Here is a 22,746-nt window from a genome sequence, read left to right on the forward strand (position 1 = left end):
GATGCTGAACAAAGGCCCGGGATGATAGATGATGTTATACAACGGCCACTGTTTTTGTCAGCGAATGGCGGGGGTTCTTTCTGACATCTATTGATGGATATGATTCTCAGGCTACGTCACTATGGAGAGATGAAGCCATCTGAGAAAGGACACCAAAGGAATGAAAACAGGAAACTGACAATATCGACAAGCGTCTCAGGGACTGAGGTTGAAGCAATTATCTCTGACATTTTCTTTTTAAATGTTTGTTTTGCTCTTCTTAATCATTCATTTGAAAAACTACAAAAGAAATCCAGCCCTGGCCAGGAAAGTGCTTACATTTGCAAGTTTTTCCTGTTCTAAATGCACGGTTGGTCCTTGGGGAAAAACCAAAAAAATATCTGCAGCACGCAAAGTGATGTCGTTTAATTGTGGAACAGCAGAGAACAATAGTTGAAAATAAACAGAATCACAGCATGAGCAGCACTATCACTGATCAAAAACCGGGACAATGCCTAAACAGCATCAACTATATCAACAGACACTCCAAGCAAAGCTGATGCTACAGACTTGGACAAGCTGTTTGCCTGCAGAGGAAACTCTGCACAAAATCATAGTAGCAATGATTGCTTACAGTCAAAGATGCAGGAGAGAAAATACGGTTTTAGCACCATGAAAACAGCTCTGCAGCCCCTGCTGTTATGATGAGAAAATAGTCACTAACACCTCCTCATCAGCACTACCAGTGCCCAGAAAAGCCTTCAACACCGTGACCACCAGCTACCCCCGCCCCGTATGTATTTCCGTGTGCTGAACATTAAACTACTGTGTCTTCTCTGTGAGCTCAAGCACCCAGAGGGTTCATGTGTGAGTCATGGCCATTGGCTGGACTGATACACAATGACAGACCAGGCCTTGGGCAGACAGAACAAATGCCATCACGCCGCACTTGGCTCACAGCGCTGCAGCACAAAACACAGCCATTAGCTATCTAAGTAGGCAGCTGTGTCTTAGGAGATGCATTCAAAAGAAGGAATTGGCATTTCACCACACAAATGCATCGCTGAGAACTGAGAGAAATGATAAGCGTAGAACAGACTTAACAAGAATTTGACTAAGGCAACGCCATCTTGGAAAACTCGACATTGTGTTTAGCAACAATGCAAGGCCAAGAGAAGACCTTTATGTTCTAGCTACTCAAACCTATTCTAAAATTAGCTAAATATGGCAAAGCAAGTAGTTCTTTGATTGCTTTTCTTAAAAGATAAGCTATCTTCTCTGCTGGTTGCACATGCAGACAAAGGCAATATGCTGCCAAGAGCCAATATAATAGAAAATATAAATGGCATATTGATGTACAACTCTGCCTTAGTCCAATGCAATCTGTCACAAGTAATACCATCTAAGTTACAATGTGAATGTCACAGATCAGCGAAGGAGAGGGAATACCAATATATTCCACACAAAAATTCAACTCTTGTGCATTGTGTTACAATCCAAGAAAGACAGAATAAACATGGGCTGGTACACCATGTGAAATCAATGCTCTTAAGTTGTAACAGAGAAATATAACGACTCCACAAACCAAATCCCTGCTTTTGACATACAGTATCACAACAGCTCTGTGACACTGCTTTGACTACACTGGTATTTTGCGTACAACCCAGACCTTTGAGACAGAGAAGACTTCCAAGCTCAAATGAGCTTAAATAAAAACCAAAGGAGAAAAAGAAAAACAGCTGAATTTTTCTTCACTCATTTTCTGTCCTTTCTGTAGAAACTTATCATTTGAGCTGAAACAGATTCCATCAGACTGAGACTTCTGAATTGATCCCCTTTTACACTTAGTGAAAAAAGCAGAGGTCAAAGAGCAGCAACAAAAGGAAGCCAAGTGTACTGTGAATGTGACACACCTGGCAACAGTGTGACAGACCCCTAGATGAGTGTGATTAACCCTGTGGCCTACTAGCTTTGTTTTCTTTTGGCAGCATCTGCTGTAGTGAGGCAATGCAGGCAGCAGGAGTTAATGTACCGGTGAAGAAAGTGAGCCAGCTGCAATCTTTGAAGGTCCAAGAGGAGGGTGTGTGACTTCCATGAAGCTACAACCCTGTGAAGAGGACGGTATAAGATGGATTTGCCTGTTTTGGATCACCTCTGCCTGAGTCAACTCAAAAAGACAGGAAGACATTTGTGCTGACGTGTCGACCACTGGGGCTGCAGCTTGTAAATAAGATATTAACCTTTGTGTTTATGAAGGCACAATGTTTTTTTTTTTTTATTGCAAAGTGTTTTTCCATAGCACTTCTGTAGCATACAGCTCTCCCTGACCAAAGGGAGGGGGCGGTGAAGCAAAGAGTAATAAAGCTTGTCAGTCCTTTTTCTAGGGATGAAAAATATTAAATCTTTCCATTTCCAGAGAAGAGTCCATTTTCATTTTTCACCGGCTCCTCTGCCTCTCTACTGACTTGAGAAGATAAAAAAAATGTTACTGTCTAGGATATTTGTGCCAAGGAAATCAATCAATTAGCTATTGCGAGATAAGTCGCCTTTTTTGTTACGCGGAGGGAAGCTGCACGCTGATAATGCAGAGTGCACTTACTCGTGCACACAATGAGGTCAGCACGTGACCCCCCTCCAGCACTGGGGACAAACACATCCTTTCTGCAGAGCTCTGGGCAAAGCGTTGAGGCCCATCTGACTGAATCCTTAACATGTTGCTGTCCTGACACATTGCGCTGAAAACACAGAGTGCTGCGTGTTACTAAAAATACTTCTACGCACGCAAGATGCTCCAGAGGATAGGATAGTATAGTAGTATCTCACCGGTGAATGTGTGTGTGGGTGTTTATGTGTGTTGGTGAGGCAGCGTTGCATGAAAGAGATGCCTGCACACACCCCATTGTAATGCATGAGTTGCGGTCATGCTGCCTGAGCTCATTCACTCTCTTGGACATATTCATTTCCTCCAATGCTTAAAACATATAATAGAAACGGGAAGAGTAAACAGCTTTGTACTAATAAATCAGAAAGTAAGCCTCCCTGCAGAAAGGTTACAGATTTCTAATTGGATTCTTTTTATTCATCTTTGTGGGATTTTTCCCCACTCACCCTTTGATTTATCGCACATCAACTGGCTCTTGAGTCGTGAAGCCTTGTTGATTCATATGAGGCTGACAGCTCCTGACAGTCTCCTATAAATATTAATCATAAATCTAAGGTTCAAACTACACTGGTGAATAATCAGAAAGACACAACCAGTCGAGAATATTAATTAACTAATTTAATGAATCCTCCAAATTAAGGAGTAGAGAAAGTTTCAACAGCCTATGGCTACTTGACTTGGAAAACAAGTACAAAGCATGCGCGACGTTAACTTTTAGAGGTTTGTGAAGGTAACGGCATCGCGTTTAATTCGTTGTATAGAATTAAAAATTTAATTAAACCTAAGTTTAATCAGGGAAATCAGCTGAGAACAAATTTGATTTACAATAATGACTTGGCAATTAAAAAGAAAAGAAAAGAAAAAAAGAAAACAACACAAATGCTGCGTGCCTCAAACCTGTGGGAACAAGTTTTGCACTCTGCACAGAAAGAAAAATAATCAACAATTACGTGGATTAAAATAAACTTGCATTATCGTGAAACAGTAATGCCAGTAATCCTCTCGTTATTCATAAAGTCTGCTTTCACATTCACCACATGAAACTCGGTACTGTCTACATGACGCGCTAAACAAATGAGTCTACACATGCAGCACAAAGAGCTTATTCATGCCCGGGAGATCCTGCTACCCATCCTTGAAATGCCTTTAATTCAAAATATAACACCCTACCTTTTAATGTTAGTTTTTGTTGGTTCTCCTCTTAAATTTCCACAGGCTTTTCACATAAATTCAAATAAAAATTGTCAGATCAGACCTTTGTTCAAGGTGTGTGGGAAGGCGAACCTCAAAGGCACATAGATAAACCTTTCATTCCTGGTTTTTGTTTACCTCGGAGGTGATTTTAAAAGGGTACAATTCATTATTCAAACTGTATTTGCAGACTAGAGTCGGAGCTGAACTTGGTTTTGGAGAACTTCTTTGTGTTCACGTTAAATAAACCAGGTATTTGTCATTCGCGTTCTCAATACAGAGTTCCTCCACAATAGGACAAACAAGACAAATGTCAGACTGTTTACTCTGTGATACAGTACATAAACTCCCAATTGACCTCTTTACCATTTTCTTTCACAATAATACAGCTGGTCTTCAATTATGTAACAGCAAGCTTTCTTTTAAATCTATTCACACTGTGGTCATCTTTATAGCCATCCATACTTAAGCCGTCCTCCTGCTGTGGTCTTTATGATTATTTATTTTGATCGTGTGGCAGTTGTGCTTTAAGATGTCTAAATGATCTTTTGTTTTTTTCCAGAACATATCAAGGAACTCTATATTTACTGTGGATATCTCAGTAAAAGTGCAATGACTGCAAGTCAAAATTCGACAGTCACACAGACCTGTGTCTAGCTCCCTAGAGTTGTTTTCAAGTATGTGATCCATTAAATTGTTCTACTGGAAATTTTTGTTGTTGGTTTGTTTTTTTGGCACATTTTTTAGGCCAGCGGTCCCCAACCCCCGGGCCTTGGACCGGTACATGAGAGTTGAGGCTCGGGTGTGAAATCTATGGTTTTCAGGGTTTTTATTGGTTTTCAGCGTTATTTTGTTATCGTTTTTATCGTTAACTCGGTTTTCATGGGTCTTTTCACGTGTGTTATGAATAGATCTTCTATTTTTCGGTACCGGTACTAGTTTTATTTTGTTGTATTTATCCGCGACACCTTAAAGGCCGGTCCGTGAAAATAATGTCGGGCATAAACCGGTCCGTGGCGCAAAAAAGGTTGGGGACCGCTGTTTTAGGCTACATTTGCAGGATCTCACTGTTTATTCGTGGAAGAAAACAGGCTTCTTTATCCTGATGTGTGTCTGCTACAAGTTCAAAAAAGTTCAATTATTCAATAAAATCACATAAAACTGAATAGTTTACGAGTGACAAAACAATGTCTTGATGTACTGTAGTTTTATCGAGTTGTGGTAGTGTATTTTCACATAGTAATGAGTCTCTAGCTGTTGGCCTCTGAACTCCAAGTGTGAAAAACTGTTCTGGATGTCAAGATTCCCCTGACACTCATTCAACGATGATCAATGTCCCATCCTCCATCCTCTGACCTGCCCTCACACATCAGCTTCAGTCCAGCACGAGTAAATACAGTGAGTGGCTTAATGCACTTTACTCTCCAGGGATCCCGCAGACCAAAATGGCATCAGGAGGGTAAAAAAAATAAATAAATATTTTAGTGGTGGAAGAATGGAGTGTATTCTTCTAAACAGTGAACAGCCTTTCTTTCTCCTGCTGCTCATAAAGAATGTTCTTGTTCGCAAGCATTCGAACATACACAATATTGGACACAGGTGCAGAAGAGAATCTGGAGTCAGGTGATGCTTTAAACTAGTGCTAAAGCTCAGGTGAAATAAGGAAGAAGGTGTCTCTCTTTAAACAAAACAAAAGCCAACAGTTGCATTTGAGGACGACTTTTTGAGCGTAGCCATCAAAGAAAAATGACTTCAGCTAACCAGGTCTATCAACTGTGCTATACCATGACACAATCCTTCAGAAAGACAGTTTATTTCCCATCACTGCACCAGTTTATGTCAAGTTATAAATGTGCTGCTCCTTTGGCAATGACATGAAGGATGAACAAAACAACTTTCAACTCAGCTTAAGGGGCATTTGCTGGCAAGACCGGTTGGATGAAATTTTTCTTGGTCACTCTTTCACAGCAAAACATCATACGATTTGATTAATCTCTCCAAGCACATAATCTAGTGTGATGCCCACAGAGTGCAGCAGTTCTCACCCAACCTCTGCACAGCAGCAGCTGGATAAGCTGTGATAGGATGAAGGGCATTGTAGAATATACAACACATCCAGCACTCAACATCATGACCTTGACTGGAGAGCAGGCTGACAGACAGTCTCTATCTTTTCACACTGCTGAAAAGGACCCGGTCCAATTACAGGCCCTGGGTACATTGTCTTGTTAGCTTCAGCTCTGACTGTACATTTGGGCAGCTCAGAGATCAAGCGCTCACTGGAGTTTAAATTGACAGAGTTACCTTTTCCGCTGTCACAGCCTCCTGTGTTACTCTGTCACTGGCGGGTGATGGAGGAGCAAAATAAGCTCTCTGAGACATCTATGCAGATAGTGACGGCATCAAAGCCGGCATATTCTGACAGCCTTCGTAGGAGGTCTGACTCTTGTTAAGCAATCTAGTAGAAAAGCTCTGGAACTCAGACAACACAATGGAGTAGAAATTCATGGAAGAGGTGCAACTGCCATGATAGTTTAGTCTGTCTGTCATGACATGTTCACTGCATTACTGGTCGCATAAACAACTGCTAAAGCTCCAATACCCTGAAGCAATACCATTACCATAGAACTCTGTAGCCTACTGGCAGTAACAGTAGTGGTGTTGTAGTAATGTGCTGGTTAAATTAAGATGATCAATAAAGTCGACGAAGGCGTTTAACCTCCTAGGACCTGGCGTCCACATATGTGGACATCACATTTTGGGTTATTTAGACCAAAATACTCAATTTTGCTCTACAAGCGCCTGATATCCACTTATGAGGACATTATACTGCTACTGTTCTATCAAAATTTTAAACGAATATCCTCATATGCGGCTCTTATTTTTCTTAAAAACAAAAAATAGGGTAAAAAAAAAAATCTGGTAATTCTTTGTTTTTACATTCATCCGTCCCCAATATGCCCAAATATCAAAGAAAAATTAAAAAGGCATGCTGTGGAAGAGTTCGGGTCTTAGGAGGTTAATGAACATGAGATACAGCTTTTGAAAAGTGACGATTTGCTGCTGTGCTTATTTCCTTATTTTCTTGCACATCTTCTGATTTTTGACTGCTTTTACACAAACATACAGATCAAATAATATGGCCGAAAAAGATAAAAACTTCTCACAGTTACGATAAAAATACTGCTAAATGTGTCAAACTTTGAATGCCTGTAACAGAATCCTGTGGAATAGCTGTGAACTTGAAATTGGTAGTGGCTGCAGCTCAGCGACACAGACAAGACAGGAGCTGCATTTGATCCAAACTCCACCAGATTACTAATGAGGTATTGACCTATGAATGGCACTTTAGAAATGACAGCTACCAATATTGACCTTTAAAAGATAGAGTATAAATAAAGTATGAATAAAGAGTGGTTCCCAAAGCTCAGCACTGATAAGGTGCCAGAGGTCAATACCAAGACTCCATTAGAGATGTTTGAGTAAAACAATCTCTTGGAATACAATGCCACATTTAGCCATTTGGCCCAAATGATCCCGTTGAACAAGCACGGAATATGTGAATGCATTAACAACATGCAAAGCGGGCTTGATGTGAGTACAGCTGGCAGACTGATGGACAAGAGGCAACCTGGCTGTGCAGACCACAGCTCTGAAATATGCCTGAGTGTTAATTGGAAACATAACTGCTTCCTCACTGAAGCGTGTCATTAGAAAGGAAATAAGTAGCAGCAGCAAAATATACAAACTACTCATAAGTATAAAAGAACTCTGCTCTGTATGATTGGAGCCGGCAGATGACACTAAAAACACATCTGACTGTGGCAATGCTGTTATCTTAACACAGACAAATAGCCTTTTGTCTTAAACTGCCCTGGTAGCAAAAAAATGTAATTTGTACTCGTCGGGAAACCTTTTTTTTTGTCCTTGAGCCTCAAAATTAATTTGAAAAAGTTCAGTGTGGTTCCAACTGTAAAACCTTTTTCATGTTGGAATTTCTAGCTTAATCTCGGTGTCATTTTGGACACACTCACTGTGGAATAAACCACCGCAAAGGATGTTTTGAGTTTTTGGCAAACGTTTGGTTGTTTCTTCTCAGGTCTGTAGTGTGGCCTGACCCATGAATACTGATGACAAATGCAGCAATGTAGAAATGAATGTGTGCATTTACGGTTTAGGACACGCACGTGTCGACAGGTGTATTCGCTGGTGCATTGTCCTAAGGGTGAGCAGATGTGGAGAGGTGGGGCCATGGAAGTGCCCATGGCCTCTTCTTATTATGACTCTCTTTTAATTTTTAATGTATTTATAATTCCCAATTGGGAAATATCGTCATCTGCATGTAAACATAAAATATTTACCTGGTCCGCTAGTGCAGCTGGTATTGTTTATCCAAGATTCACGCACAGCGATGGGTCTGGTCGGGGAAATCCTTGGAATGGCAGCTGGTGCGATGCCATCTCATGTCAGTGTCTACTTCCAAATGTAATTAATTCCATGTTCCGAGTAAAATTGTGTCATTCTTGCTCACTGCTACCTTTGGTTTTGGGAAAACTCCTCGGGGAAAAGGACTTTGCAAAGACATGCTTCATCTTTTTCCTTTTTTTAAAGCACTTGAATTCTGTATCTGATCATACAGGTGTACTATTATAATGTCAATAAGTGCCTCATAATACACTTGTGGTGCCCCTACTACTGTTCAACACCCTACCCCCATTCCCTGACCTCCATTTCCCTGTTGGTCAGTCCACAGTAAATCCGAAAAGCCTCCCAGCATCTCCATGGCGACGGGCCTCAGTCGAGCAGATGGCCTCAGTGTGCCGCGCGGCAATTAAAGAGGGAGTGATGAGCGGGGAAAAGAAAGTGGGTCAGGATCAGGAGGGAGCAGGGCCAGGAACGTGAAGCTGCCTCTGCTTTGGGCTTGCGCGCAGACGTGTGCAGTAGCGCACTCAGCGACGTGCGCACACACATATGAGTGAGTTTATGCATCAGTGCATCCCATCCCGGGTCTTCTCAGCAAAAACAAATATCCACCCCTCACCGGTCACATAACATGAGCAGTGTGAGAATAAAAAGAGGGGTTAGGGATACAGGGAAGTGCAGTTCACAATAAATTGTCCCCCAAATCTGCTGATAAAAACTTCCTCCAGAGATTCCCACAACCTAATCAATAGGATAAACCCTTTAACTGTCAGTGACATACGGAATCACCTCTGTTATTTGGATTATTACAGTTCAACCAAAATTTCACAAAAAGCAGGAATGAAACGCACTCTTGGTGACGTAGGGTAAATCCAATCACTTTCATCCCTTGTCAGCTTTCACTGCATATTGATCAGACTCTTGAAACATGGTCTTCCATTTCATCTACACTTGGACCAACTTGTTATAGCTTCTGACTTGCTCAATCCTTACATTTAGGAAAGCTTTAATTCAACTAATTTAGCAGACAATATGAGCTTTAGCACACTATGGGGCTTTTAATTGAAATTACCGTTTTATGTGTCATAATATTCTTAGAATTATGCCATAAGAAATGTATTTGTTTGAAGTCAGTTTTAATGGAGAACACGAGTTAGTTCTAGGGGGGTTCCCTTGGCTTCCCGCATAGAAACAAAAAAGACCTAATGAGTTGGAAAAAATTGAATGAACTTTTATTTGCACAAGGCTTTTCTTCCAGTGAGCAGCCCCAATGTGCCTAAATAGAACTTGTGCCAAGAACAGTATTTCAAGGCAAACTAGAATCACCCTTGGAACATAGCCTTATTCAGGAACAGCATGACCCACTGCAAACTCCCATCCCCCGCAGGGTGTGCACGTAAATCTCAATTCTCTAGATTCACTTTTTCTCTTTGGGATAAGGCTGTTTTCTCATTAGGGCTGCCACAAACGATTATTTTGATAGTCGACTAGTCACCGATTATTTATGCGATTAGTCGACTAATCAGATCATCATCCACTGGACGTAAAACTACAGCTTATTGCACCAGCAGCATCTGCTCTTATATAACTATCATTAGCTTACAGCTTTAAGCTTTTAAGGTGCTAACTAAAAATAAAGACAAGATGATAGTTTATTCAATTTTAATGAAATTTGCAGATTGTTTCGGTAAAGTTTAATAAACTCCTTGCTATCTAAAATATAACAGGACACCGGAGTATATTCTCCAGCATCTCACACTTCTGATAATCAGCTGTCTGCTTGACGTTTATTCAGCTGTGTAAAAACTATAACTTTAATCTCAGCCAAACCGATTTACTCAGGAACAAATAAAATACAAAAAAAAAAAAAAAAAAAAAAAGCCAAACAACAACATTTTTAATTTATCTAAGTGACTCATATATATTTAACCTGAGTCGCGAAAGACGGCGGTGGGTTTGAGAACAATTTGCCGGGAGTCCGGTGTTCTCACAGCGCTAGTGACCTAGCCCCCGGCTAGCTATCGAGCTAGTGGGTAACAGACGTCTCCGAAAACGTCGGAGCGCTTTTGAAAATATGTGGTGTCCTGATAAACTGAGCCGATATTTGAGGTTTACACAGCTACATTCTCGCCTGAAAATATGTTAAACGTTTATTTTGTGACCCAGAAAGAATAATAAGAGTAATATTAAAACTAACTAGCTACCGCCATTGTTGGAAACTAAGCTGGGCCGCGCTATGAATTCTGGGACACAGCTGCTTCTTCTTCTTCGGGGTTTAACGGCAGCTGGCATCCTTGTACATGCTGTGCTGCCATCTTCTGTTTCAGTCCGTTATTACACTCTTAAATCCTGCTATTATTCCTGCGTCTTTTGCGATCTTACAAAGCTTCAAACGACACGACTATTAAATTAGTCGTCGACGATTTTGATAGTCGACGTAATCGTGACTAGTCGACAAATCGTGGCAGCCCTATTTCTCATGCAAATTTTTTTCTTTGCCATGACTTAGGAAGTGAGGTACAATCCATAAACCCATTCTGCAGAACTATTTGAAACTCAGCAACCTGAAGGGTACGAGTCTGCAGGCTGTAAGAGGGTAGGTATTTTAAGGGTTTTGCTGAGGTATTAAACAACCTCTGTACCGCTGAGTTTCTCATTCAAACATTTGTTCCTCTTTAGCTTCTATTTTCAGTTTCCTAATGCTGACAAAAAAAAGGTACAGAGTGCAAGGAACAATTGCAAGTCCCTTCATCCATCTGAAATAAATATTTACGGTGCTCGTGCTCCGTGTGAACAGAGCATACAACAAAAGTGGGGCAACAAATCTGACTCAGACAAAGGCATGCAAAAGCAGTGTTCATTCTCACTCTTCATCAGTGAGTCTTTGAGCTGTGTGGGTGCAGGGTCACTGAGTGGGTGTTCTTGTGACCACTTACATCTGCATAACTTATAATCATATAGATGTTAGAACTCGTATATTGGACATGCGGGTGGGCGAACGGGAAACCCTTGATCCCCGAGCCTTCTGTTTCTGTGGACTAACATGACATTTGGCATCTTCATGGCTCAATGGACAATTGGTGTGAACTACAAAATGGCCCTGTGTGATGCCTTTACTGGTATCAAAGCCCTCTCCAGATTCCTGACTGGTAAATTCTACTTGCAACGCTGTAGCCAAGTAAGGCGTGTGCTGCCAGAATGGAAGGTCCCATGTGGAGACCTCTGGCAGTGTTGTTCAGCTGCAAGTTAAAGTGAGGGAGAAGGGGAAAAAGAGAAGAGGAAGGAATCCTATACAGAACTGTTCGGAATTAGAAATGATTACCTTCAGGGAAAACAGTAAAAAATAATCTAAATAAAATGTCAATGCCAACTGGTGGTCAAATATGACCTAAATCCTCGTCTAAACTTTAGGAACAGTTTTTGTTTCGTTTCTTCTCTTAGCCAACATAAAGCTTGTGATTTTATTTGCTATATATTCAATAAAAAAGTACATATTTAGAAAAAAAAATTGGAAATTGCAGCTTGTCTCTTTGGATTTTGAATCTATTCCCCGTGTCTGTGTATTTCTCTAAATGCTTTTGCTTCCTTCCACAGTCCAGAGGCATGCTTATTTGATTAATGGGTGAATCTAAACTGGCCATAGGTGTGTTAGCCCTGGATGGGCTGGAGCACTGTCCAGGGTACACAGAAGGCTTACCCATCTGCCGTTCAAAGGTTCTGTTTACGAAGGGCAGCTAATCACAACAAAGTTGGCTTAGAGGGAGGAGACTAAAATGGATTGTTCCAGATAGAGGATGAACTGAGGGGCTGGTCAATGCTCACAAAAGCTGCTCCTAATAAATGTCAGGAAAATAACAAAATAATAGACGGTTCCCTCTTACTGGCATATGACGTACTGTACTTTTAATATAATGAATTTCAGTTACAGGAGTAAACGTAGTTCAAGCACAACACAGCTCACAGCTTTGCTTTTAACGCATACAACTCGAGAGTTTAAATAGGTGCACTGCTGATAAAGACTCAGGCCGTTACAGCTCGAGATAAAGGGATAAACAGAACCCCTTTGCTCGCTCTGGGGTGGGGCGAGTGGTTAGATTACTCACCTACCCACCCGCCCGCTTTTCACACACATTCAAACACCAAATCTACTGATACCACAGTAGCCTGCATTGCCAGCTTAAAAAGAGAGAGGACATACAGGAAGGAAGCGGCGGAGGCCATTTGGCACACCTGACTTTCTGAAAACAATGCAACACTGGAGTGAAATTCAGCCAGGCTTGAAACTGAGGAATCAATAGCAGACTGCATTAGTTGCTTTGGCATAGACCCTGCTAACAAACTGGAAGGATCAATGCCAAACTGCAGGCCATCTACATGTTTATCTTCACTGCTCTCAAAACAAAATTGAACTACGTGCAGAAATATGAAGAATTTCTACCACAAAGTGGACCTCAGTCTTATTAATAATGAGAAGTATTGGAAAATCACACGTCACCTGTGAGGCCATAGGAGAAATAAGAGACACGCACACATATAAGCTATATAAATCCTTCTGAATTGAGCAATAACCTATAAAATTGATCATAACAGGGAACAGCGCAAAAATAAATGAAAGACACTGAGAGAAATATGAAGTGACCCGTTATCAGTCATATTCTGACAGTCTGTGAGCACAGGACTAGGGCACTAAGGAGCTTTACGCCAAGCTGCAGCACATTGGGAGCTTAACTATATGTCAGCGAGAATAAATAAACCTGTGTTTGTATTTTCTATGCAGCCCCCCTTTCTTATAGCACCACCACCACGGTTGCTGGTCCCCCCGCCCCACCCCATTTACAACCACGCTGTTGCTTTGAAGCACAGTCAGCTCCCAGAGAGATATCAGTGCGGAATATTAAATGAGCGAACACCATCACTCATTAAAAAGGGAAACATTTCATGAAACAAACCCCCTTTTGTATCAAGTGCTAACCAAGCCGACTCTCAGCACGCACCGTTCTCAAAGGCAAAGCGAGGAAACAGGAGAGAGAGAAAAGGGGAGAATAAAGATAGAGGGCGGTACACCCAAGTTTGCACAAAGTAAAAAGAGAAAAATGTAAAGTTCTGGCAGGAGATCAACTCTGAGCCTCGCGAAAGCTTCTGCTGTGTGTCACAATGACGGAAATTCCTCACTATTTTACGAACCTATAAAGACTAGAAACACTGCTAAATATTAGAAATCCTCTATATTTTCATTTGAATGTGCTCTGCAAGCCAATATTCCATTTCAGCCTGACCCCTGGAGGTATTTATCAGCGGATGGCATGTGCAGTGGGTGAGCTGGAAGGCTTGTAATGGGATTGACAGATGTGGTTTTTCAAGGCAGTTTTTAGTCAGACGTTGGAGGCAGCTTGTGCAGACATTCACTGTGTTAAAAGTTGACCTGTCTGAGGTCAAGATTTTCATCCCATTTTGCTTTCAGCGGGATGGAAAACCCATCTATTCAGCCGCAAGTGTTTCAAAAACACAAGACATCTCTAACGACACAAAAAATGGGTTTTTTTTTCCGCCACTATATTTAGCGCTGTGATGTCAACTCCAACCCCAGCCCCAAACCACAACCCCAAATATAGAATTTAGTTTTGTTATTAATTTTTCTGTGAGAACAAATAAAAAAGAAATCCATATTTTGATAGAATAGGGTCAGGCTTACTGTTCATCGCTGATGGTGACTTTAACCTTACAAGTTAAGGTAGGAAACTGTCACTGTGGCAAGTGAAAAATGTACAAAAAACCCCACATTACACTTAAGATAAATAGAGAAATACAATTTTAGTATTTATTAGTGACATTATTAAGTCGAGGCAAAAAAAAAACAAAAAACAACATCATCAGAACGCCACCGTTTCCAGGGAAGAACTTGTAGCTAATATTTAATTTATAGCCTCCACTTGTCTAATGTGTCAGCCAACTGATATGTCGGTTTGACCCAAGACAGTAAGAGGCAGAGCTGCAGGCCAGCTCTTGTCAACAGAGCGCACAAGTCAGCACAAAATTCAACTGAGTGGAACAGCAGAAGACATGGCAACAGTATCAACTACTCCATCAACTTTTAAAACGAGTCCAGCTGGTGTAATTCACAAAGCAGGCTTGTGAGTAAAATACAAAAGTGTCTGGCTTACAGAGCTGGACAATATGAGCTCACAGCCAATGAAACAAAACCTAAAAGCTGATCAAGTCAAGTGGGTAACAGAACAGACTGTGTGCACTGTGACACTGTCTGTGCGTCCACCTGTAGCATTCTAATCATGTGTAAATTTGGGAACCTCTAAGCATCAGTTTTCCGCTTTTTTCTTCAAACTCAGCAGGTTGTTCACTGACTGGTTTCCAGTAGTACTCTGCACCCTAATGGAGGCACACCACCAGCCCAGCTGCCTGTTGTAAATTGACTTTTTCAGGCAGTCACACTGGGGGGGCTGGGAGCTGTGCTGATCAGATCTGCTTTATTTACAAGTATACGGCCTTAGTAAAAAGATCAGGAATTATCCACACTCTCAATCCCTGATCAGCCCATGACTAAATGCTCTAGTTGTAAACCCAGTTGCAATGAGCAATGAATGGTACTTCCATATGGCATCTTCTTTAAAACCAATGAAGCAGAAAATACAAGAAAGGAAAAAGAAAAACAAACAAAAAAGACCCGTTAAAAGGCTGCACTCCCTTCACAACAACTTTGAAAAACAGAAATGGATGCAGATCCTGTAGAGAAATAAATACAATTTTCTTTAAAAAAAAAAAAAAAAAGACAGATTACAGGTAGTAACTATAGTAACAGAGCACTAAAGGGAAAAAACGGTTCAGAGAAACTCTACAAGCTATTGGCAAGCCAAGACGGTGTCTCATGAAAACAGCACAGACTGTCAGAATCCTTCCAGCATGTGAGATTATTTACTTTTTCGTCTGTGAAGATTTACATCTAGTCAGCAACCATAATAAGCCTATCCTAAGATGCTGCAACAGCAATCTGACAAAGAGTAAAGAAAACATGGAACAAGTATAGTTAGTCAATTCTCATTCTCAAGATCAGAACTGGAGTTTAACCATTTAATCCCTTGACAAGGTTCGGCTAAACAGAAAGAAAACGACTGAACAGATTAATGCCAAATCAGAAAAGCTGAGAGCTAGATTTGATCCTTTTTATTGATTTCCCTTTCCTTCACTTTGCTGATACTGCGATCCGACTTGAAACAGAGAAGCATTTCAATGATTTAAAGCATAAAATTGCAGCTGCAGCTTGCTGATAAATGTGTTTTCCATCCTGTTTCTATATGGTGACTGTCTGGTGTTAAGACAGCAAAGGATGCAGAGAGGACACCTGACAGACACTATACACCAAAATAAAGACCAAATAAAACATTATATATGATACTGAACTGCATGTTCTTACAAAACAGGCTATCTGGTAACTTTAAACTGCTGTTGTCTGGGACAAACGCTACTTGTGATATTTGAATAAACGTCTCCTAAAATAGCTTCATTCAGTGACTGGAGCGCAGCTCCAAACTATTTCTTTATCAGAGAAACATGCAAAAGACTGTAACGTCCTAACTTGGGGCCCTGAAACATAACTACAATCCTATATGTACACTATTAACTCCAAACAATTGGAAAGATGAACTTAATTTAACATTCATTCAGTCTTTAATAGTATTTGTGCAGTCATCCGCATGCAAGGAACACTCTATTTTGCCATAACCTTTCCATTATTTAGGTTCAGTGCTTATCATCATGTTTTATTCATCAGTTTTGTGACACGCAGACTCTATGTGAAGACCACAGGGGCTGGAAATGTGCATCATGAACTAACAAAGAAAAGAGAAAATGTGCCTCTTGTCCTCGGCAGAGGTGTATAGAGCAATACTTTGAAAAAACAAAGAAATATCACTTGTTTGAGAGTACCTCCTGAAATTAATGAAGGGCCATTCAATTTCCATAATGACAGCAGACACACAAAAAGAATCTACCCTTTACAGGGACATTTCATGCAGTGATTTGAGAAGGATTTGCTAAGGAGATGACAGCACAACCCCAATGAGCTAAACACAGTGAGATGAAGTTTGAGTGGCCAAGTGCCTCCATTAGTTCTTCTGGCAAAAGCAAAGCTTAATCTCCTGTCAGCTCCCCTCAAGCTACTCTCCCAGGACTCAGAGTGCTCTCACCCATCCATCACCTCAGCGGGGACCAACGGGAGACTCCCCAAAGGAGCGAGGATCAAAGCAATTTGCATCCACACCGAAACCATCAAGGCCCAACAATCCCACAGTGACACTCTCCATTTCATTATATCACAACTGTCACCCAAATGAAATGCAAAATGTCATGGAGCGGCAATTACAGTTTTCTTCAAAAGAGCATTTTAACTTAGTTAAAAGCTAAAATGCTAATTACAATGTTCCAAAGGCTAGCCTGTATACCTACCTCCCATGTCATAAAAAAGGAATTATCCACATGGCTGTTTCAACACTCAACATCAAGCAAAGACTTCAAATCCGTTTATGAATTTGTCTGAAATGTTCCCTCGACCCCCTGACTCCCCAATCAATCAATCAATCCAACTGAAGTGCATGACATTTCCAAACAAAAGTAGATTTTCAGTGTACTTCAAATGAGTCAAATACAAGCTGCTGCAGCAGCACAGCACATTGCCGTTCGTCACAAGTCAAAATGAAGTCTTGTGTGTTAGGCTTTGATGATGAGCTTGCACATAGAAACCAGGTAGTTAGCTGCTCGACTAATCTGTGATGGATGAAACAAGAAAGCCATATATCAAGAAAAAAAAAAAAAAGGGCAACATTGAGACTTATTCACATGTCTCATGGGACATTATGTGAGAATCTAATCAACAACTAAGCACAGTTAAAGGTCACGGACGCAAGACGGTGCAGCTGTGTAGTGCCATCACAAGAGTAGCTTATGACTGAACACTGTAGACAAACACGGAGAAGAGAGCTGATCAACAAGGTTCTGCAGCAGAATGATTTTAGCTTTCATGCTGCCAAGTTATTACAAAGATTATAATTCACAGCCACATAATTTCCAATCCTGAATAATAGCACATTCAAACTTGACACTCGTCCACCATTCATAGTTCATTTCCCAAACGTTAAATCCAACTAAGATGAGGAATTAGAGCTCCGAAATCCCCTTATCCCACCACTCAGAGTGATATCTATATGGGTTCCTACTGCACCGGGGCCAAAAGAATGGAGCCAAGCCATAAACAACCACCTGGTTGCTAACTGCATTCACACTCAATTAAATATCAGTCTGGAATACAGGAGAGACTGAGTGCTAATATACGAACACAGGAACAGAGCTGCTGTTATTATGCGCAGATCCATTATTCTCAATCTTCCTTTTATTTGATAATCTATTTGGCGAGCGTCTCAGAATATTTCTGTGTTTATGAATTTGGCACTGCTGGGTTTTCCACGAATGGTTATTACCAAGCACAAATGGTTTTCCCTCGTGGATAGCTGCAACATGGGTTGCTGTGACTTGCATTTGTTAGGGCCTTTCCCACTTGTTTGTGCTTTAGTAATGAGGAAAGAGTCTGGAACATGTTGTATATCAATTAGACCATCAAAGCTGGTGGGCATTTATGGCGACGCCCTTTAACCTCAGGGTGAAGGAGCAAATCTTTGTTTTTGTCAAAAGAAATGGGTCCAAACAGATGCTGAAACACGAACTTTCAAAGCTGTTCTCTTCATGAAGATGTCGAAACACATTAATAATGTATTCACTTTGGTTTTAAATCAATTACAGCAATAAAAAAAGAGATAGGAGCAAAGCATTTTCATACATTTCTGATTACACTTAGAAAACGTTTCTTGCTTTGCTCAAATAAGACATTTCCAGGACGCTTTAGGTGCACTTTTCGAGACATTTTTCCACTCCCTCCATTGAACAGCTTCAAAAGATTTCTACCGTGAATCCCAAGGGAACCAGTTAATCCTGATCTTCTCCACAAGCAAAGGGATCATCTCAATATAAATCAGACAGGGCTTTTGATCAAAGTATTCAATCAGTCTTAAATGCATGGAGCCACACGGAGCCTCACTGCGAACAAGGTCAACATCTTGGTTGTTCTCAAGCTCAAAGGAGTTGAAGAAAACAGGATGTGCCAGAATATTTCTCTAGTAAAGACTTATTAAGAGCTATTAGGCTCAAAGGGGATCACCAAAGTAAGAGCTCCAACATATTACATCGAGTAAACACGTACAACCTGAAGAATGAGGGTATTAGTGCCCATCGAAACTCTGGTGTGACCTTTTTTAGACCACACTTGACTTTCTTCCATTGTTTACTTAAATTGGGGGCCCCTTACAGAGTTTATCAGTCTAGGATGTAAACAGTTTGGTAAATCTTCAGCTAGGCCTTAAAGCCCTCTCTGCATAACTAACCAAAAACATGAACACACATGCACAAATATGCGCTCCAACTAAAAGATTGTTAATAATGACACACCTTAAAAATGAGTCAAATACAGTTCTTAGGTATTTGCTTAATGATCAGCCCCACTTTGGGGAAGCTTTAATGCCAGGGTGATCAATGTCAGAGTATTGCTTCAATTATTCACATATTAATTCGCTCAGCACCACCACCCACTCCAAAACACAAACTCCCAGAAGAATTGGTTTCAGTGTGACAGAGAGTTAAACGTCACCATGAGTCATTCTTCTGAAAATATGATTATTCGACAAGGAAACTACAAAACAAAGCCCCCAATGTGTCATTCGGAGATTAAAATGTGGGAATTAAAATCTATCCTAATTATATTTAATTATTGTAAGTACTAATTATTTACTATTTTAATAAATCAACTAACAGGCAGGCGCAGAGGATAATATGTTTCAATTATCATTCCAGTGCACTCTGTGTCTCTGCACTCTGCCATTACGATGAAATATTGGAAAAACTTAAAGGGCTGCTGGCCTACATGGCTCGCATTTATCGCCATCTGCCTGCTGCCGGGGTAAGTTCATTTTTTGGCAACTAAATAAGTATTCTGCAGCCGTTTTGGATTCAAAGGCAGACACCACTTTCCTTTTTTTTTTCCTCACTCCTGTCGCACATTTTGTTGCAAAACATAAGCCATGCAGTCTTATCAATCCACACATTCGTGCATTTGTCTAATCAAGTCTGTCATTACGGGAACATCATGCATCTCTCTCACGCACACACACACACACAGAAAGCAGGGAGCTAATGATAAAATAAGGCAGACGATTCACTGCTGAAGTCTATTTCTACGGCTTACCTTGAATGTTCAGCGCCAACAGGAGCGCCCATATCCCCACATACACCGCCATGGCACCTCAACTATCCGGATCTGGTCTGATAACCTGAGAGTAGATGGATAGTGCTCACTCGACACAACACAGACCCCGCATGCAACTTCTGGAAATCCCACTTCGGTCCAAACTAGTCTACCTGCCTTACACAGCAGTAGGAGACTTTCGCAAAACTAGAGGATTGGTGTTGCGCTTCTCCGTGCCAAAGCATCAATTTCTCGTCTGCGGCGATTCCCTGTCTGCCAGAGAGAGTTTGCACTAAGGAGAACCTGGCTTGGTCCCCAAAGCAAGATCCAAGCAGCTGTAGAATTGCTGTTTAGGCGTAGAAGTGCTTTACAAAATAGCAGGCAAGAACAGAAAGGAGCGCTGGGTTCTTATCAAAGAAGCTCTTCCAGTTTAACCATATAGCCTTTGTTGCTCCATCCACCGCAGCGCCTGCTGAACTCTCTCTCTCCCCCCCCCCCTCCAGTATTGTGGAACTGAGGTAAAGTGGGCGGGAGGTCCTCGATCGATGCTCTACTGGGAAGTTTCCAACACTTAAGAGTTCCTCCGAGGCAATGTTGTTTCTCTTTCCACTTCCTTTGCAAAACTAGCACAACACCTTGCAGATTAGTGGGAATGGTCCCTGTTTTAGTTCCGTATGTCCCGGTTCTCCCGGTGTGCAGCCACGGCCAGCTTTCAGAAATCAGCACACCAGGCCGGCGAAGTTGTTGCAACTCCAGAAATGGTGGGATGCGCCCCCTTTTCTGGTTCTTTTTTGGATGAAATACAGTGTGGCTTTATCCTGCTGTGCGTACCGCCCCGCTGATCTGCCACCACAGTATGTTGCTGACTATCGCTGACGCTTTGGGAGAGAGATCGGGATCGGATGACGTTGTGCAAGGGAGGAGCTTGGATTGTCCTGCAAAAAGCATCGCCTGGCATACTGCAGCAGGCAAGTAGCTCCTACTCGGGGTGCTCTCAACTTTTTTTGCATGCCATGTGGTCTCATATATGGCACGATTGGAGCAGGCGTTAAAAATGTTCGCAGAGGAGTAAAAAATACAACTGCTGGAGGATAGATCTGTCGAAAAGACTGAGTGGGGATGTGGGAAGACAATGGCACAACCCGTATAAGTATACAAAAGTGGAATAATCCAGTGCACGCACTACTCACATATTGGAATCCCCTTAGGGCCAACGGAGCCACTGAAACTATTGACACTTGGCGAGGCGTCTGACAGGAAAAGAGAAATGAGAATCAAAATAAAATATTTCAGTGAATACATGGCCTACATATTAAAACTATTTCTTAGCTCATAGTATCGAGGGAGCCAGAGAATTCAGTCAGTGAAATTAACAGCCAAATGAATCCTATTTCTGTCTTTGTTATTGTCTGTTTTGCGTGGTCTAGCAGACGGAAACAATCCAGTATCAAAATCAAATTTGATTTATTTCCAGTGGCCAAAGGTGAAGCACATATTTTGAGGCTCATCTCATAAGGCAAAGCCCAATAAGACTTACCCGTCAATTATTACACTTTCAACTTCAAATTAATTAGATAATTGAGAACGTATATTATTTTTACAAGTGGGGAATACCCATGAATCTCCTCAGTGACGCCTACAGAAACCCCAGACCTCAAGTAAACCACAATTTAAAAAAAAAATAAGCTGGGGCAGTGAAAGCTGAATTATGATCCAAAGTTATCCATGCATACACTGCTAGTGAGGTAATGGCTCCTAAATTAAAAACAGAGGAAGTGACAGTGGAGGAATCTGATTTTACTGCAAAAAATGACTCACCATGACTCTGTGTGTCTGGTGGGGTGGGGGTAGAGAGCTAGTTTATATCATGAAGCAACTGTGAGAGCTGACTAACCACACTCAGTAAACCTTTTCCCTTCCGTCTTCCATACTTTCTCATCCTACTCTCAAGAGCAACCAAACAGGAAGGTACTGGCTGTAAATGATTTTGGGGATGAATGTGATAACACTTCCCTCTTGTGGACAGAAGGTCTTTAGATAATTACAACAGATCAGGAGTAACATGGTTAGAATTGCAGATTCGACTGTGTTGTTTGAAGGGTGCTGGTTTGCATGTGGTCCAAATCCTGTCTTTGATCGTGATCTAAGATCAGCTCCACAGAATAATCTGCAGAACAGCAAGAGAAATTGTCTGGCACGACAAAAGAATACCGAGCCAACTGCTTATTAGGGTCAGAGTGGTGGCGACATTATTCATTCTGTATAAAATGGAAAACTACAAACAGCAAAAACTATTCTCTCTAGGTGTACAGTGTGCAGTTTATATACATGCCTGCAGTTCTGTTAAATGTAATAAGAGTAAGACAAGGCATTTCCACAGGGAGCATGCAGATAAACTAAAAAGTTGACATTCTGTTTCGTCAAATAGAAAGAAAAACAAAAGACTCGCTGCTAAAAATTCTGCACACATTTCCTGTGGTAATGGTTTTTACAAAATGTAATCATGCCATCAGAATGTACTGTGTAGTTTGCAGCTAAAATGTTTCGCTGACTATTGATGAGGCACATACTGAAGGTGGAAATTCATGGGTATCACACGAGATAGCAGGAGTATTTTCCAGGGTTATGAATAAAACATGTAATATGAATTAACAATGTCAATTTAACATTACATTTTACCATTGGGAAGATAATCATTTAACTTAATATACCTTGAAAGGTCAGAGCAGCAGGAGAAGCCTGGAGGTATACTGTAGGAATTAGTCTAAATCTGATAGACCTGGAAAATCTGGATCTGGAAGGGAACATAAAATCCTTCCCTTCAAGGCCAACTACCTTAACTTTGCCCTTGAGCAAGGCATTTCATTACTGCAGGTGGCTAAACTTGCCAGCTTGAGTGTTTGTAGCTGTGTGAGTCGAAACTCAGCTGTCAGAAAGCTTCCACACTTGGAACTTCCTACAAGAGATAACAGTTTAAAAAAAGCAACAAAAAAACCTCCGGATTTGCCCCTTGCCTTTGGTGCATTAACTCCGATGCCCCCTTCATCGAGCGGCCGAGGTGATTGATTTACAGGCAAGCTGATGAAATTTGATAAGCTTATTCTGAACTACTGCTTGTGTCAGAGCTCAAGGCGAGGTTTGAGCTGCTGTCGAGACTTAGGAACTGCCCTGCATAATAATTTATGTATGGAGC

At 41.2% G+C, this 22,746-nt stretch overlaps 1 protein-coding gene across 6 annotated transcripts in view; it reads right to left on the reverse strand.

Annotated features, from left to right (window-relative positions):
• The window catches only part of nectin1b (nectin cell adhesion molecule 1b), a 161,390-nt gene extending 140,841 nt beyond the window's left edge, over positions 1-20,549 (reverse strand). Inside the window, exon 1 of one of the 6 annotated variants that reach the window (XM_082501714.1) lies at positions 19,554-20,549. In XM_082501714.1, the coding sequence (XP_082357840.1) occupies positions 19,554-19,605 (52 nt within the window). In that variant the 5' untranslated portion in view covers positions 19,606-20,549. The remainder of the gene's footprint in view (positions 1-19,553) is intronic. The other 5 variants (XM_082501717.1, XM_082501716.1, XM_082501718.1 and 2 more) reach the window with 5 other exon arrangements.
• Positions 20,550-22,746: the final 2,197 nt, after the last annotated feature.

This window comes from Aulonocara stuartgranti (genome assembly GCF_965226115.1).
Source record: "Aulonocara stuartgranti genome assembly, chromosome: 14".
Classification (NCBI taxonomy): domain Eukaryota; kingdom Metazoa; phylum Chordata; class Actinopteri; order Cichliformes; family Cichlidae; genus Aulonocara; species Aulonocara stuartgranti.